We start from the raw sequence: 13,037 nt of genomic DNA, 5'->3' as shown, positions 1-13,037 counted from the left end.
TAACTCCTCATCACCAGCATCACCTTATACCACGCAACATAAGGACCCATAAAAGATCATGCTCCCAAGCGAAAAATCTTTGTGAAATTCTTAAGAAGACCGACTGAAACCTGCTGGGAATTTAGCGGCCTAGCGGCAAACTCTCAACACTTTGTTGTCAAAAAAAGAAAGCTGTCTCGCATCCTTTCTCACGGCGCCGGCGCATAGCATAGATTGTCGGCTTCACGGGACCAAAAGGATGAACAGCAGCGACCAGCAGCAGCAGCTGCGGCCTGCCACGGGCTGGCAGTTGAGAGCGAGGGCCGCAGTGAGCAGCACGCCAAAGCGGAGCAGGCAGGAGAGACCCAGGAAAACGCAACACGTAACAGCGCCGCGACCAGGTGGTGGGGAGAGGGCACCACCAAGAGGCAGGGCTGGCAGCCAAAGGATAGGCTCATTCAGTGCTGTATACACAGGGAGGCTCCAGAAATAAAAGAAAAACTAAAACGCCTGCCGCGCTTCAGAGTGAGTAAACCAAAGGATATATATCCTTAATAGAGTGAATGTATACAATTCTTGAGGTGCAAATCTATGTGAATATATATGGACATATGTGGCAACTACTAGCCATGCCATCCATGGTCTACCATTGTGCCACAGCTATAACTGTTCTCAAATAGTCTCGGAGGTGTTATGAATACTTTAAGTCCGTGTCGTGTCCAAATCCCAGTCCTGCCAACAAATGGCACTATTAAAAGAGCCAACAAAAAAGCACTGGCAGCAATAAAAACGCAAGGAAAAACAGCTGCAAAAACAACAATAAAAAACTAAAAAAAAAAAGAGAACAGCAGATAGAAAAGCAAATGTTGACGTTTAAGGATGACGTCCTACTTTTGGAGTGTTGCTGCTGCCAGCAGCGCCCTGTACTCTCTCCACGGCCATGCGTGTGCGTGCGGGCTGCTCCATCTGTGTGTGTGTGTGTGTGGAGGGGTATGACGTAGTTTCAAGTAATTACATACGTACATATTTATGTATTTTGGTGTGTACACACCAACAAGTGTCGCCTGGTGAAAGCGCCAAAAAAAAAGAAGGAAAGGAACAAGAGCGAAAGAGGAACAGAAAAAGAAAAGTTGCTTGGGGGCTGGCTGAAGCTTTTAATACCCTTGCAACAGCCATCGTTCCCAGCATTGCAGTCGTATATTTAACATATATTCCGATTTCAGTTCAATTTGAGTTGGCTTGTCTTTAAACTGGAAAAATAATAGTGCTATAATTGGCATTGAAAGTACTACCAAAGATAATTCCGAAATCGCACGCCTCTAAAGAGCCAAATATCCCAATATTCACGTCATTACTTACTTTGAGGTTTTTTCTTTGTTTGACTACGCGTTGCATAGAAATATAGACGGATATGGCATATCGATTCATCTGTTGATTCTTGTAGAAACTAAGAAAGGAACCCCAAATCTTATTACTTTAATTCCTTTAAACCTTTACTCGTTAAAGTACCCTAACTAAGTATTTTTCCTTTTGATCCGCCTCCACAGACATCCCCAGTATTCCGTGGAACATGCAGTGGCCGCTGCAGGGCGGCGTTCTGCATTCATAAAATGATCATTCGCCTACGCTATGGGAGACGTCTGCAGACCTATCTGAAGATAGGTGCCTGTGTCCTGGTGGGCGTCTGCTACTTTGCCTTCCTCTTCCGCGAGTCCCTCAATGCCTACGAGCACCGGGAGCGGGCCACCGCCGCCGAACTGGAGGCGGACGCGGCGGAGCCCTCCAAGCAGCAGCTCAAGCTCAAGCGCCAGCAGATGCAGCGCCAACGACTGCTGGCGCAGCTGCAGGCGGCCCAGGCAGGCACCACTGGAACGAATGCCACCGGGAGCTCGGCTACCGCCGTTGCAGCTCCACTGCCACCGGCCAGCACCCTGAATCCCGTCTACGAGTACTCCGAGGAGCTGCACAGCAGCACCGAGCGGGAGCTCCAGAGGAGGCGCGAACACCTGGCCGCCGTCTGCGAGCGCTACAAGCTGCAGGAAAAGTACCCACCGAATCCCTGGGAGTTCTTTGTATCGCCGGGCCATAACAATCTCGTCTGGTTTGTGTTTGATCTGCCTGCTTGGCGATCCTGAAATACCTTCTAAATTCTCTGGCCATTTCAGGTGCAATGTCTTCAAGGCAGCCAGCAGTACGTGGATGTATTACTTCAACGTATTAGGTAATTATCACTAGGTGTTTTGATTGATTGATTGCGTGCATATGAGGCGGAATTTTGATGCTTGACTGTCCCTTTATCCCTTTTGTTCCAGCTGGCTACGATGTGAAGTATCTGCAGAGGACAGAGACTCAGCCACTGGAGCTGGCGCGGAAGCGTTTCCCCCGACCGGAGCTGGCCGAGCTCATGGAACTATTGCCCAGTGCACTGTCCTTCCTGTTTGTGCGCGATCCCTTCGAAAGGATACTGAGCGCGTACCGCAACAAGCTGGAGGGCAATCGGAACACCTTTTACAAGGCCTTGGGCACGAAGATTGTCCACCGTTTCCGAAATCACAGCCAGGGCGGGCCCTGGCCCCGCTGCGGACCCACCTTCGAGGAGTTTGTGCGCTTCCTCATCGCCGAGCACGGGGCGGGCAAGCGTTTCGACGAGCACTGGGCGCCCATCTACAGCTTCTGTACACCGTGCAGCGTCAACTTCACCATCATTGGGAAGACGGAGACGTTCCAGCGCGACTCGGAGTTCATCATACGGCAGGCGGGCCTGGAGACGCTGCTCCTGGGTCTGGGAAAGTTGCCGCAGCGAAAGCAGCGCAGGATCGGCAACCAGGCGCGCAGCGGCATCAAGTCGGAGGCCGTGGTCGAGCGCTACTTTGCCGATATCGATCGCTCAACGTTGGACCAATTGCTCAAGATATATCGCATCGATTTCGAGCTTTTTGACTACGACTACCGCAAGTACTACGACATGGTGCATCCCTGGAGCCTGGAGCAGAGCACAGCCGGCACGGCTGCAGCTGCAGCGGCAGCGGCTCCCGCCACGACCACGGCTGCGCCGGCGGTGGCGGCTGCAGGGGCTTCTGGCTCCACTCAGGGCTCAGCGGCGGCGTAGACTACAGAAGCTCAGTAGGATCCCTTGGATCCCGTAATCCCCCTCCCACATTGCGATGCGTCGTCAAACAATCTTATCATGTACCTTTTTACACAAGAAAACACGAAACAAACCACAAACCAAAACAGAACCCAACCGATGCTAACAAATCTACCAAAGTTTAAGGCCAAAATCAACGTTTTCCAAAAACGCAAAAAAAAAACAAAACCAAAGAAACACCAAACAAAACACTCTTGACCTCTCTTAGATAATGCCAAAAAAAACCAAAAAGGAATGTATTGTAGAAAGGAGAATGAAACTTAGTTAGAAACGAAAATGCATTTTGATGGATTTTGCCACCAAAATTCGTACACGAATCCCTTAAAAAACTAACAATTTTACAACTCCCACACGAGAAAGGATGGACCGTGGCGTGGCGTGGCATGTGTTGTGTTGTAGCTAGTGTTTAAGTACCTACAATTTACAGTTGCACTTTCAACCAAAGAAACAAAAAATGATATATATATATACTATATAGATAAACGATATATACAGACCTCTATACCAATATCGCGAACGCTATTCTTCAAGGCAAGGCTGGGAGAGTTATATACAACCACAAAGTGAGAGATCGTCTTAAACCAAAGGAAAAAATTCTGTATTTACATATATTTACAACCGAATCCCCCAAAAAAAACCAAATACCAAATACGAAAACCCTCAACAACCACAACATATGGTACTTACTATTCATAAGCTATTATACGTGCATATATATATGTACCTATACTCGTATATATGTATTAATGAAATTTATAAACAGGTCTTGATCTAAGTCTATAACTTTTGTGGACTAGATACATTTTTCCTAGGCTAATTACGAAACAATCCAATGAAATTCTTGGAAATCTTCTAATGAAAATTATACCAAAGACGTATAGAAAGTACGAGTATTTGAAATGACAAACAAACAAAAAAGAAAGAAATAAAAATGAGAATGGAAAACCAACAAGAAAAACTTTTCATGTGATGTTTAAGGATTTATTATTAAAATGACAGAGAATATTTAATTATTATACCTTTATTGTATTTCTAATAATGAATGATAAAAGACAAAACCAAATTAGTGACATACACACGATATTATTCTGAATAAACTTAAATTATCAATACTTTTTTTCGTTGTACAAATACAAACAACAAATCTATTAAGAATAAATATAATCTCTTTACCACTCAACAAGGCAATAGTTTTTTTTTTGTTTTTTAATGAAAGTCACCAACATTAACCAATACTTAGATACTCGTAGGCCCAAGACAAAAAGAGAAATATTAAATCTATTTAATCCCTGAGATCTAGACTTTCATAAATATTATTAAAAACATTTCCCGCTGGTCGTCTATCTTCAAAAATTTGTGTCCAAACTTTTAAAATACCAAAATGTGAAATAGTAAAGCAGAAGAACAGACCAACAGATATAACAAGATAAAATGTGCGTGTGAGCATGTCGCAATTGCATGAATCTTATTTAATTCATGCATTCATCGTTCGGAGCAACAAAGAAGGCTCTGAATAAATTTTCTAGCCTAGGAGCTATACCTTACATTCCATTTCATTTCAAAACTGAATATTGTCGGGAGCTTATCATACATTACAGTTCAGTTCCAGTTAACTTAAAAATTTTATGTTTCCAGTCAAAAAATTGAATAATTCAAGCTCAGTTATGAGTAACAGGTGAGAGCACTATTCATCTTTTACTATCATTTTAATAACTTTTCTAAACAACAGCACAAATCAGAATGGACTGTGGATCCTGCAGTTAATCCAGAACCAAAAGCAGCCCATTACCTATGAGAGGATCATAGCCCTTATCGAAGAAGTAAAAAAAGAGCCGTTGGATACACAGGAGAAAATAATAATAAACGCCACATTGCGAGCTGGCCTGCGACTTGGCTTTTTTCAACGCGTCGGTAAAAAGTTTTCAGTGCCAATACTCCATTAGAAAATGTCCAATTACTGTATGCAGCTCAAACTAAACCAAAATTAAAGCAGTTGATGTACCTATGCCGACAGATAGAATATCACTTTTCAAATAAACAATATGATTTATCACTTATCACTTATTGGTTATGGCGTGTATGGTTACACCTTTGGATACAAGTCTGTTTGTTAACCGGACTAGCTAATTCGCTTGAGGATTCACAACTCGCGACCGCTTCTTATCGAACGCTTTTCAGAACTGATCTCAATTTCTGATCTCGTATATTAGTGAAATCGAAGCCTATGCTGAAGCCAATCTTCTAGCATTTCAAGAGCGTAGTTCTATTAAGGTTTATTGTTGATGTTTACGTTAACAGATATTAGCAAGTGTGGCGGAGATGTTTACATTTACTGGAGTAGCGTGGGGTCTGGCTTATTAATGTTATTGATCGCTCATCGAGTGCGTCATTTGGTTTCGCTGGTCCCACAAGAGTTTTGATAATAATATAATTCTGCTTTTGTCAGGGCTGTCATTCTAACTTATAGCCTTTTTATTCAAGCAAATCAAATATTTCTTTGGCAGATAGATTTGGAGAACTTATTCTAAATAAGCCTTTAGGAATTTCATTAGTCGAAGAAAACTTTACGGACATTTTGAACAATTATGCTACGTGTAGGCCTAGACTTCAGTAAAAATGTCACAAGACTTGATAGATGCCTTTTACAAATATTACTAATAGCTTAAATAACTATTACTAATAGACTTACAAAAATACTGCCCTCAGCAGCATATCCTCAGTACTAGGCATTAGCTTTTGAGATGGATGATATCATCTGATTATGTATGGTAAGATCCATAGAGCAATTCCAATTGTAACAAGCTTGCATCATCCATTGAAAACATACTAAGTACTGAAACTTTTTTTAGCTGGAATACAAAATGCACAAAATGCAATTCGTTTTATTGTTGGACTTCTTAAAGATTTCAGTCACTGCCTAAAAAAAACTGTTCCATTCTTGAAGAGATTAAAGTGATCAAAAACGAATATGGATTTCTTTCATCATTATTAAAATGTAGTTTTATTTTCATTGATCAACACAAACGAGTTATATATATGTATATATATATATATATATATATTTCCATGTATGTATTTAGTTGGTATAGATTCACATTATATCAATATAGTCATATAGATAGAGCTGCGTAAGCACAGTAATAGTAATAGTAATTGTAATAGTAATAGTAATAATCATATGTATTTTCTTGTGTGTGTTTCATTCTCTTTCATTTCCTTTGTGTAGTGTGGCTTTAGCATATGGGTAAATAGTTATTTGTAGAGTTAATACAACTGCAAAGGTGAATGCACGCTCTAACATGGACTACACTGGCTGCTACAACACTAATACACATCTACAACAACTACAATATATAGTATAAAGTATATGCATATCGAATTGAGTGTGTATTTCCTTTGTTTTTTTTTCAGAGTTTCTTAAACTTTGATAAAATTTAGTTACAGCGCTACAGCGCCCAAATAAAGCAGCAGCAAAACAATAAATAAATTGGGAACGACAAACATTTTGGGTAGGGAGACATTTTTAAAATTATTTATTGCAGAATATAGTAGTCGAATATATTACGAATTCTTTTCAGATTTCTTGCATCTCTCAAGTTTTGAATGTGCTTCACGCGTTTCTCTCTTAAAGGTTAATGTATATGTTTTTTGCTTCACTACGCAATTAAATATAATATAGTATAAAATAAAATAAAATAAGCTTAGCTTGCAACTAAAATTATGTACACGATATCGTAGGAATACAGCATATAGCATAATTGTGTAATATGTACAATAGCAAAATACTTAGCAACATTTGTCTGCCTACAAAATATATATGTTCAATCTTCAATCTGTGCATAAGGAAACTTTTTGGGACACATAAACGTGTTTTGGTGACCCCGACTCGCGTGGGTCACCAATCTCCTATATAGCGTATACGTTGAAAGAAAGAAATTCTTGTTGATCTTAGGGATTCATCGTTTAGCTCCGACTTAGACGAGATCTATATAGCTTTAACGCACAGATACATATAAATAGATACGCTTTGAGTACACGATTACAGAACAAACACAGATACATTTAAAGTTACAGATACAAACAGAGATAGAGATAGAAATGGAGATAAAAATACATCTTTCGATAGATATAAACTCTTCTAATAGTCAACACTCTGGACACTCTCTGGACTCAGGTTAAAAATTCCATTCCTTATATGTAGCTCTGGAGGTACTCTATATATAATCGTACTCAAAAATTGTGTGTGATTCGGTATGTGTGTGTCAGGAGAACAACTGGCGCCATGGAACTCTCTCCTCTCCTCTCGCTTCCGCTCTACTCTAAGCGCTCCGCAAAACTTAACCTCGACTCTGATTCCACCAGAGTCTCTGTCTCTTCGCTCTCTCTCCTCTGCCTTGCTTTCTTTTCTCCTGATCCTGATACTGCTCTTGCTCCCGTGCCTACTCTGCGAGTGTAATCATGCTCTTGATGCTGGCCATCTCAGACTCGAGGCGCTCCAGCTGCGTCTTCAGCATTTGATCGCGTTTGACTGTCGATACGACAGTGCCGGCGGCCGCCTCCTTGGGGACCAGCAGCTTGCGCTGGAATTGCGCCGTCCACTCCGCACTGGCGATGGAGATTCCAGAGTCGCGTTCGTCGCTGGAGTTGTCGCCAGCATCGTTCCAGGCTGGCGGCGAGGCTCGGCTGCAGTTGGGCTCTTGCTTGATGTGCTGCAGGGAGAGCAGAGCTGTGGCCGCCGCATCCTTGTCGCCCAAGTGAGATTTGTGGCGCAGCTTGAGGGGCAGACAGTTGTTGGCATCGCTGTTGCCAACGCCATGGGGCGGACTGTTGCGCTGCAGCTGCAGGGGTGCCAGATGTGTGCCATGGACGTGCGGCTCGAGCTCCTGCTCGTCGTCGCCGGAGCCGGCACCCGAAGAGCCGGACGAGAGGGCTGAAGAGGCGGGGGAAGATGTTGAGGATGTGGTGGAGGACAGCATGTGCTCGTAGCTGGGAGAGCAGGCTCGTCGCGACAGGTTCAGCACGCTGGCTGCGGCTGAGACGGCAACGGAGGAGCTGCTGACCGCATCCACGGCGCTGCTGCTGACGGCTCCCTCCACGCTGTGGCTCCACGCGGCGGCTTCCAGATGCTCCTTGTTAATGGCGGCAACATACGGACCCGGTGCGGGCACATACAGCGAAGCACCGGGTGGGGGAGGACCCTGTGCTCCCACGGCAGCGGCATTATAGAGGGCTCCGACAGCCACCGCCTTGCGGAGACTGTCCAGATCCTCGGGCCGCACATTGCGATTGAGCGCCTGCTGGATCTGCACTTGCAGGCTGGCGATTGTGTTGGTGGGCGGGCGGTTGTGCGAGTCGATGGGCGGTGAGCTGCAGTCGGCACTGGGTGTGGGCTCCTGCTGCTGTTGCTGTTGCTGTTGCTGCTGCTGCTGCTGCTGCGGCTGCTGTGGCTGGTAGAGATGCTGGGGCTGGTGTTGGGGTTGGTGTTGGGGTTGGGGCACGACCAGCGTCTGCAGGTGTGATGGCGGCGGTGGTGGAGGCGCATGCTGAATATGATGGACGCTCTTGACAGTCGGCTCTACAGAGGACTGACGGCCATTGCCATTGGGGCCGTATATGAGAGGTGTCAGTGGAGCATTTTGTCCGTTGTAGCCACTGTGGGAGTGTCCGCTGGGCGAGGAGCCACCGTCATCGTTTTGCGACGAGGAGGACGAGGAGCCGCCGCCGCTCATCTTGGCGCGCTTTGTGTTGCTCAGGACCTGCTCGCTGGTGGGCAGCGAGGCGAGGATCTTCTCCACGCTCACCAGATTCTCGCCAGAGATGTTGAATTTGTCGCGTATGGCATCCAGCTGGGCCTTCAGCACGTGGTTCTCCTTGGTCAGCTCGATGACGCGCTGCTCGAGCACCATGTCATTGTAGCGACGCTTCTCCCGGCTCCGTTTGGCCGCCTCGTTGTTGCGCCGCCTGCGGTCCCAGTAGCTCTCGTCCTTTTTGTTGTCCGGCGTGAATTCCCGCTGCTTGCGCTGCGAGAAGAGCTCTTTCTGGGCGGCCGTCATGGCCGACTGGGGCCCGTTGCCGTTCGGTGAGTTCTTGCCCATCATGTTGTCGCCGTAGCCGTTGCCTTGGGAGAATTTGCCTAGACTGTCGGACATGCCGCTGTCATTGGACTGTGGACTGATGGATCCTCCGTACATGGACAGGGGATGCACTGCAAATGGGAATAGAAAGGAGAGATTAGTTAGATTGGAAATTGGCTTCTTGGTGTGCTGCTAGATGGACTTACAATTTGTGGCCTCGTTGGAGCTGCCGTTCATCGACAGCGTCGGGGAGATGTTCGTCATGCGGACGTTGTTCATCATGGAGATCGAGCTGGAGATGGCTTTGTTGTGGCTATTGGTGGGGGTGCCGCTGAGCACTTCGGGCATTGCAGCGTCCTTGTAGAGCTGCTTTCCTGGATCCCTCAGGGGCGTCAGGTGTGCTCCGCCCGCTGCTAGAGCTAGGGGATGGTGGTGGTGTGGGGCGTACGGGTAGTCCCCGCTGCTGCCACTCAGCTTGTGCTGGCTATAGTGTTGCAACTGCACTAGTTTCTGGTGCAGATGGTGTTGCTGTTGCTGTTGCGAATTGAGTTGCTGTGTGCGTGCAACTGGAATGAGAGAGTAAGGGAATAATTTATAAGTTAACATACTTATTACGGTATTTATTAATGAATATTTATTTTGGGATCATTCTATCTTTATAAAAAACACCCTCCTCTTTTTGACGCCTAAAAACAGGCTAACAAATTTGTAATCATCAATTCTATCCTTATCCATAGATCTTTTTGGCAAACAAAACACCATGGTGCCAATTTCAGGTCTCAAGATACCGGCTATCTCCTGTTTCTGTCAGAAACACACGGCCACTTATCACATATTTATGACATTTCTTTTATAATGTTATCTCCTCTAACCGTTATCGGGGTAGTTGGCAAGAGTACCCACTCAATTCGAAAACCGTTGGGTCCGATGTGTCTAAAGCGATCTCTGCTGGTCTGGTCTGGTCTAGTCTGATGTCGAGGCAGACACAAATAACGGCAAACACTCACACGCAGACTTTCTTTGTTTGATGGTCCTTGCCCTTGCCCCCCAAAAACCCAACCCACAAAAAGGGGGGAGGAGAGCCAACTCCACTCGAAAATTGCTTTCGTTTTTAGCACAAGCATTTACACAATGATTACGGGGAATGATGCAAGAATCGGCGAGAATTAGACGACACAGAGGGAGAGAGAGAGAGAGAGAGAACCAGCAACAAAGGCAGACTCACACACACACAGACACAGACGGCGGCGTCGGAACGTAAACAAGAAATCGCACGTCGGAGATTGGCGTTGGACTGTGTGTGCTCTCGGTCGCATCGCCTCACCCTCACCCTCACCGTGACCATCGAATTGGCATTTACAGTTCAATGTGCTCGCCATCACACACACCCATACACATGCACGACGCTTGTACAGCCAGTCACGTCAGCGGCCAGACGCTGTTAACGTCGACGCTGACGCCGCAGCTGCCGGCAGGCAACCCCTACGACAACGGCACCCACCCACCCCCAAGAACCTCGCCGCAGCAGCAGAGAGCAAGCAACAGAGGAACGACTGCAGTCGCTGTCGTCTTCTCTGCTGCTGCTGCTGCTGCTGCTGCTGGCCTCTGCCTTGACAAAATTCACAAAAACAAAATGACTAAGTGTGCACGGCCATCCATGCTGACTCTCTCTCTCTCTATCTCTCCCTCCCGCTTTTCATAAGAAATTTGCAAATTTTTGTTCTTTTTCCGATTAACTGGTAACTGTTCTTGTTCCGATTTGTTGTTGTTTGGTAACACATACATTGCTGCGACTCCTTGTGGCTGTTCGTGATATTATCCTGCTTGTAGGGGGTATCCAAATTGTTGCTGTTCTTCAGAATCAGCAGATTCTTGGTCGTTGCAGCCGCTTTGAAAAAGTTCACTTTTTGCTCCAGCGTGCAAACAATCGACATAATGTTTCGAAAATATTTTTATCTCACTTTTCAGTTATTCTTTTCTTTTGTATTGTTCCGGTGGCAGATGCTTAATGATAGTTCCACTGATATTTGCATTCCAAAAATCGAAATTAATGCACAAATTAATCACTTTGTTTGTTCCACTTAGAACCACAAAAACTTTCTATGCACTTGGCTTTCGTTCTGGTTTTTTCTTTTTCTGATTTCTTTGACTTTCTGGCGGGGCCGTGTCTTGTTGCGGATCGCGCACTTGGCCGAATGCTTGTATTAACGGTTCTCGTTGACGTTTTCACTGCTGCTGCTAGTGGTTTCAACCGAAATCGCGAGAGCCCCACAACCGCTTTGGACGAACTCTGAAGCGCAATTGAATTTGTAAAAGCATTTCTCCGCTGTCGGTCGCCCGCTTCGACGGCGCTCGGTCACGTTGGGGCTGCACGCATTCGCTACACGCGACTCCGGTTGCCTCTCAAACAGGTCGCAACATGCTCGACCGCCTTTGGCGCATTCGGGCTGTTGGTAAAAGTGAAATTTTCCCATCATTGGGGGGCCATCGAACATGTTGCGTCCGGTGCTGCCTGTTGCGCGCGTTGCCAGCGATCACATTGCCGTTGTTGAGTAATCAGCCGTCCAAATCGTCTGAAATCGTTCTGAGCTGCACATTTGAAACTAGAACGTGATTGCCTGGCCGCTTCTGGTTGCAGGGGGAAAATCGGGGGCGCTCTTGACGCTGCCATAGGTGACTGGAGGAGGTGCTGTTGGCCGCGTGAGCCACTCTGCGACAGAGACGGCGAATCCGACTGCTACCGCGACTGATTCTGGCAGTGCTTATGACAGACTCTGTGTCTGTGTGTGAGCTTTAAGCTGCCATTGGTAGTGGTGTGCCAGTTGTCGCGGCGGGGTGACGCAAGCGTCTTACACAAAAATATTCAGAGAACAAACACATGATTAGCAATCAAGAATGCAATTACAAACACAAATGCATATGCATATACCTTTGATGGAAGATAGATAGAAGGAGAGCAACGAACAGAGAACAAAATAAAAGAAGATGGAGACAACAAACAGGCAAGGAAGCCAAAACAAAAAGTTCTTTATGGAAACACTGATTGTCGGTATTAATTTAAAAATGGTAAATGGTTTCATCGATTTAGAATAGGGGTGACTCAAGGAACATAATCTACATTGAACTTTGATTGATTGTGCAATGATTTTCTACGATTTTCGTGAATTTTTTAAGCCTTGATGAACTTAGTTCAACTTTTGGTGATGAAGCATCATTTATTGCCACTGGGGGTAGTCCAAAAACGGCTGATGCACCGGAAAAAAGGAGTTTCAGAGGAATGGAGAAAGATCTTTGAAGACTGGTTTCAGCGGATGCAAAATTAGAGAATATTTTGAAAAGCAAAATTCCCTTTTAACGATATTTTGTTGGTAGGTATTTTTTTGTAGGCAACGGACTTATATACCCACAGATGTATACCCACTGATTTCTATGTATATCCTATCGAATTCGATCAAATGATCAATAATGAACACGTGTGTAAAGGCATCCGGTACTATTGCCCGCACAGATCTACATAATAAAAATGGAAAAAATCAGCATGCAATTAACAGCCATTCAAATATGGTTATATTTAGTATGTACTCCGTGGAGAGGGAAGTGCGCTCATTTGAACGATCACGTGGCCCCATTCGAGAAGGTAAATAGATACGAGTATACTCGTACTTGCAGTCAGAAGTATTACCACTCCGAGGTCTACTTGCATCCTGCTACCAAACTGTCTGCATGGCCAGACATTACAAAACGATTTTATACTTTTATATAAATCAATTAATAGACCCTTTGTCAGATAAGGTTATCTCTTGGGGACGGACAAGTAAGTTGCAATTCAAGACCCC

General features: G+C 45.3%; 2 protein-coding genes and 1 long non-coding RNA gene across 3 annotated transcripts; 2 read left to right on the top strand and 1 right to left on the bottom strand.

The window, feature by feature from the left end:
• The first annotated feature begins 261 nt into the window (after positions 1 to 261).
• LOC4817089 (carbohydrate sulfotransferase 11) lies at positions 262 to 3,755 on the top strand. The gene is made up of 4 exons (XM_015180740.2): positions 262 to 504; positions 1,527 to 2,080; positions 2,145 to 2,200; positions 2,292 to 3,755. The coding sequence occupies exons 2-4, from the start codon at positions 1,590 to 1,592 to the stop codon at positions 3,086 to 3,088; spliced, it is 1,344 nt and encodes a 447-aa protein (XP_015036226.2). The 5' UTR covers positions 262 to 504; positions 1,527 to 1,589; the 3' UTR covers positions 3,089 to 3,755.
• An 883-nt stretch (positions 3,756 to 4,638) lies between these two features.
• On the top strand, positions 4,639 to 5,991 carry LOC26533348 (uncharacterized). Its single transcript, XR_001451217.2, has 3 exons — positions 4,639 to 4,802; positions 4,857 to 5,895; positions 5,977 to 5,991. It is a non-coding gene; the product is annotated as an uncharacterized lncRNA (long non-coding RNA).
• Positions 5,992 to 6,288: 297 nt separating this feature from the next.
• On the bottom strand, positions 6,289 to 11,879 carry vri (nuclear factor interleukin-3-regulated vrille). Its single transcript, XM_001356780.4, has 3 exons — positions 10,985 to 11,879; positions 9,408 to 9,767; positions 6,289 to 9,332 (listed from the first exon to the last, which is right to left on the bottom strand). Exons 1-3 carry the CDS (start codon positions 11,133 to 11,135, stop codon positions 7,567 to 7,569), a joined length of 2,277 nt encoding a protein of 758 aa, XP_001356816.3. The 5' UTR covers positions 11,136 to 11,879; the 3' UTR covers positions 6,289 to 7,566.
• Positions 11,880 to 13,037: the final 1,158 nt, after the last annotated feature.

This window comes from Drosophila pseudoobscura, chromosome 4 (assembly GCF_009870125.1).
Source record: "Drosophila pseudoobscura strain MV-25-SWS-2005 chromosome 4, UCI_Dpse_MV25, whole genome shotgun sequence".
NCBI lineage: Eukaryota > Metazoa > Arthropoda > Insecta > Diptera > Drosophilidae > Drosophila > Drosophila pseudoobscura.
Note: the sequence above shows the minus strand (reverse complement) of the source record. Positions and strands in the feature narration are given on the sequence as shown.

Excerpts from the sequence above, each read along its gene's own strand:
- LOC4817089 (XM_015180740.2), top strand. The coding sequence starts at position 1,590 with ATGATCATTCGCCTACGCTATGGGAGACGTCTGCAGACCTATCTGAAG. Across the intron at positions 2,081-2,144 it reads GGCCATAACAATCTCGTCTG|GTGCAATGTCTTCAAGGCAG; the intron begins GTTTGTGTTTGA and ends TGGCCATTTCAG. Across the intron at positions 2,201-2,291 it reads GTATTACTTCAACGTATTAG|CTGGCTACGATGTGAAGTAT; the intron begins GTAATTATCACT and ends CTTTTGTTCCAG.
- vri (XM_001356780.4), bottom strand. The coding sequence starts at position 11,135 with ATGTCGATTGTTTGCACGCTGGAGCAAAAAGTGAACTTTTTCAAAGCG. Across the intron at positions 9,768-10,984 it reads CCACAAGGAGTCGCAGCAAT|TTGCACGCACACAGCAACTC; the intron begins GTATGTGTTACC and ends CTCTCATTCCAG. Across the intron at positions 9,333-9,407 it reads CTCCAACGAGGCCACAAATT|TGCATCCCCTGTCCATGTAC; the intron begins GTAAGTCCATCT and ends TCCCATTTGCAG.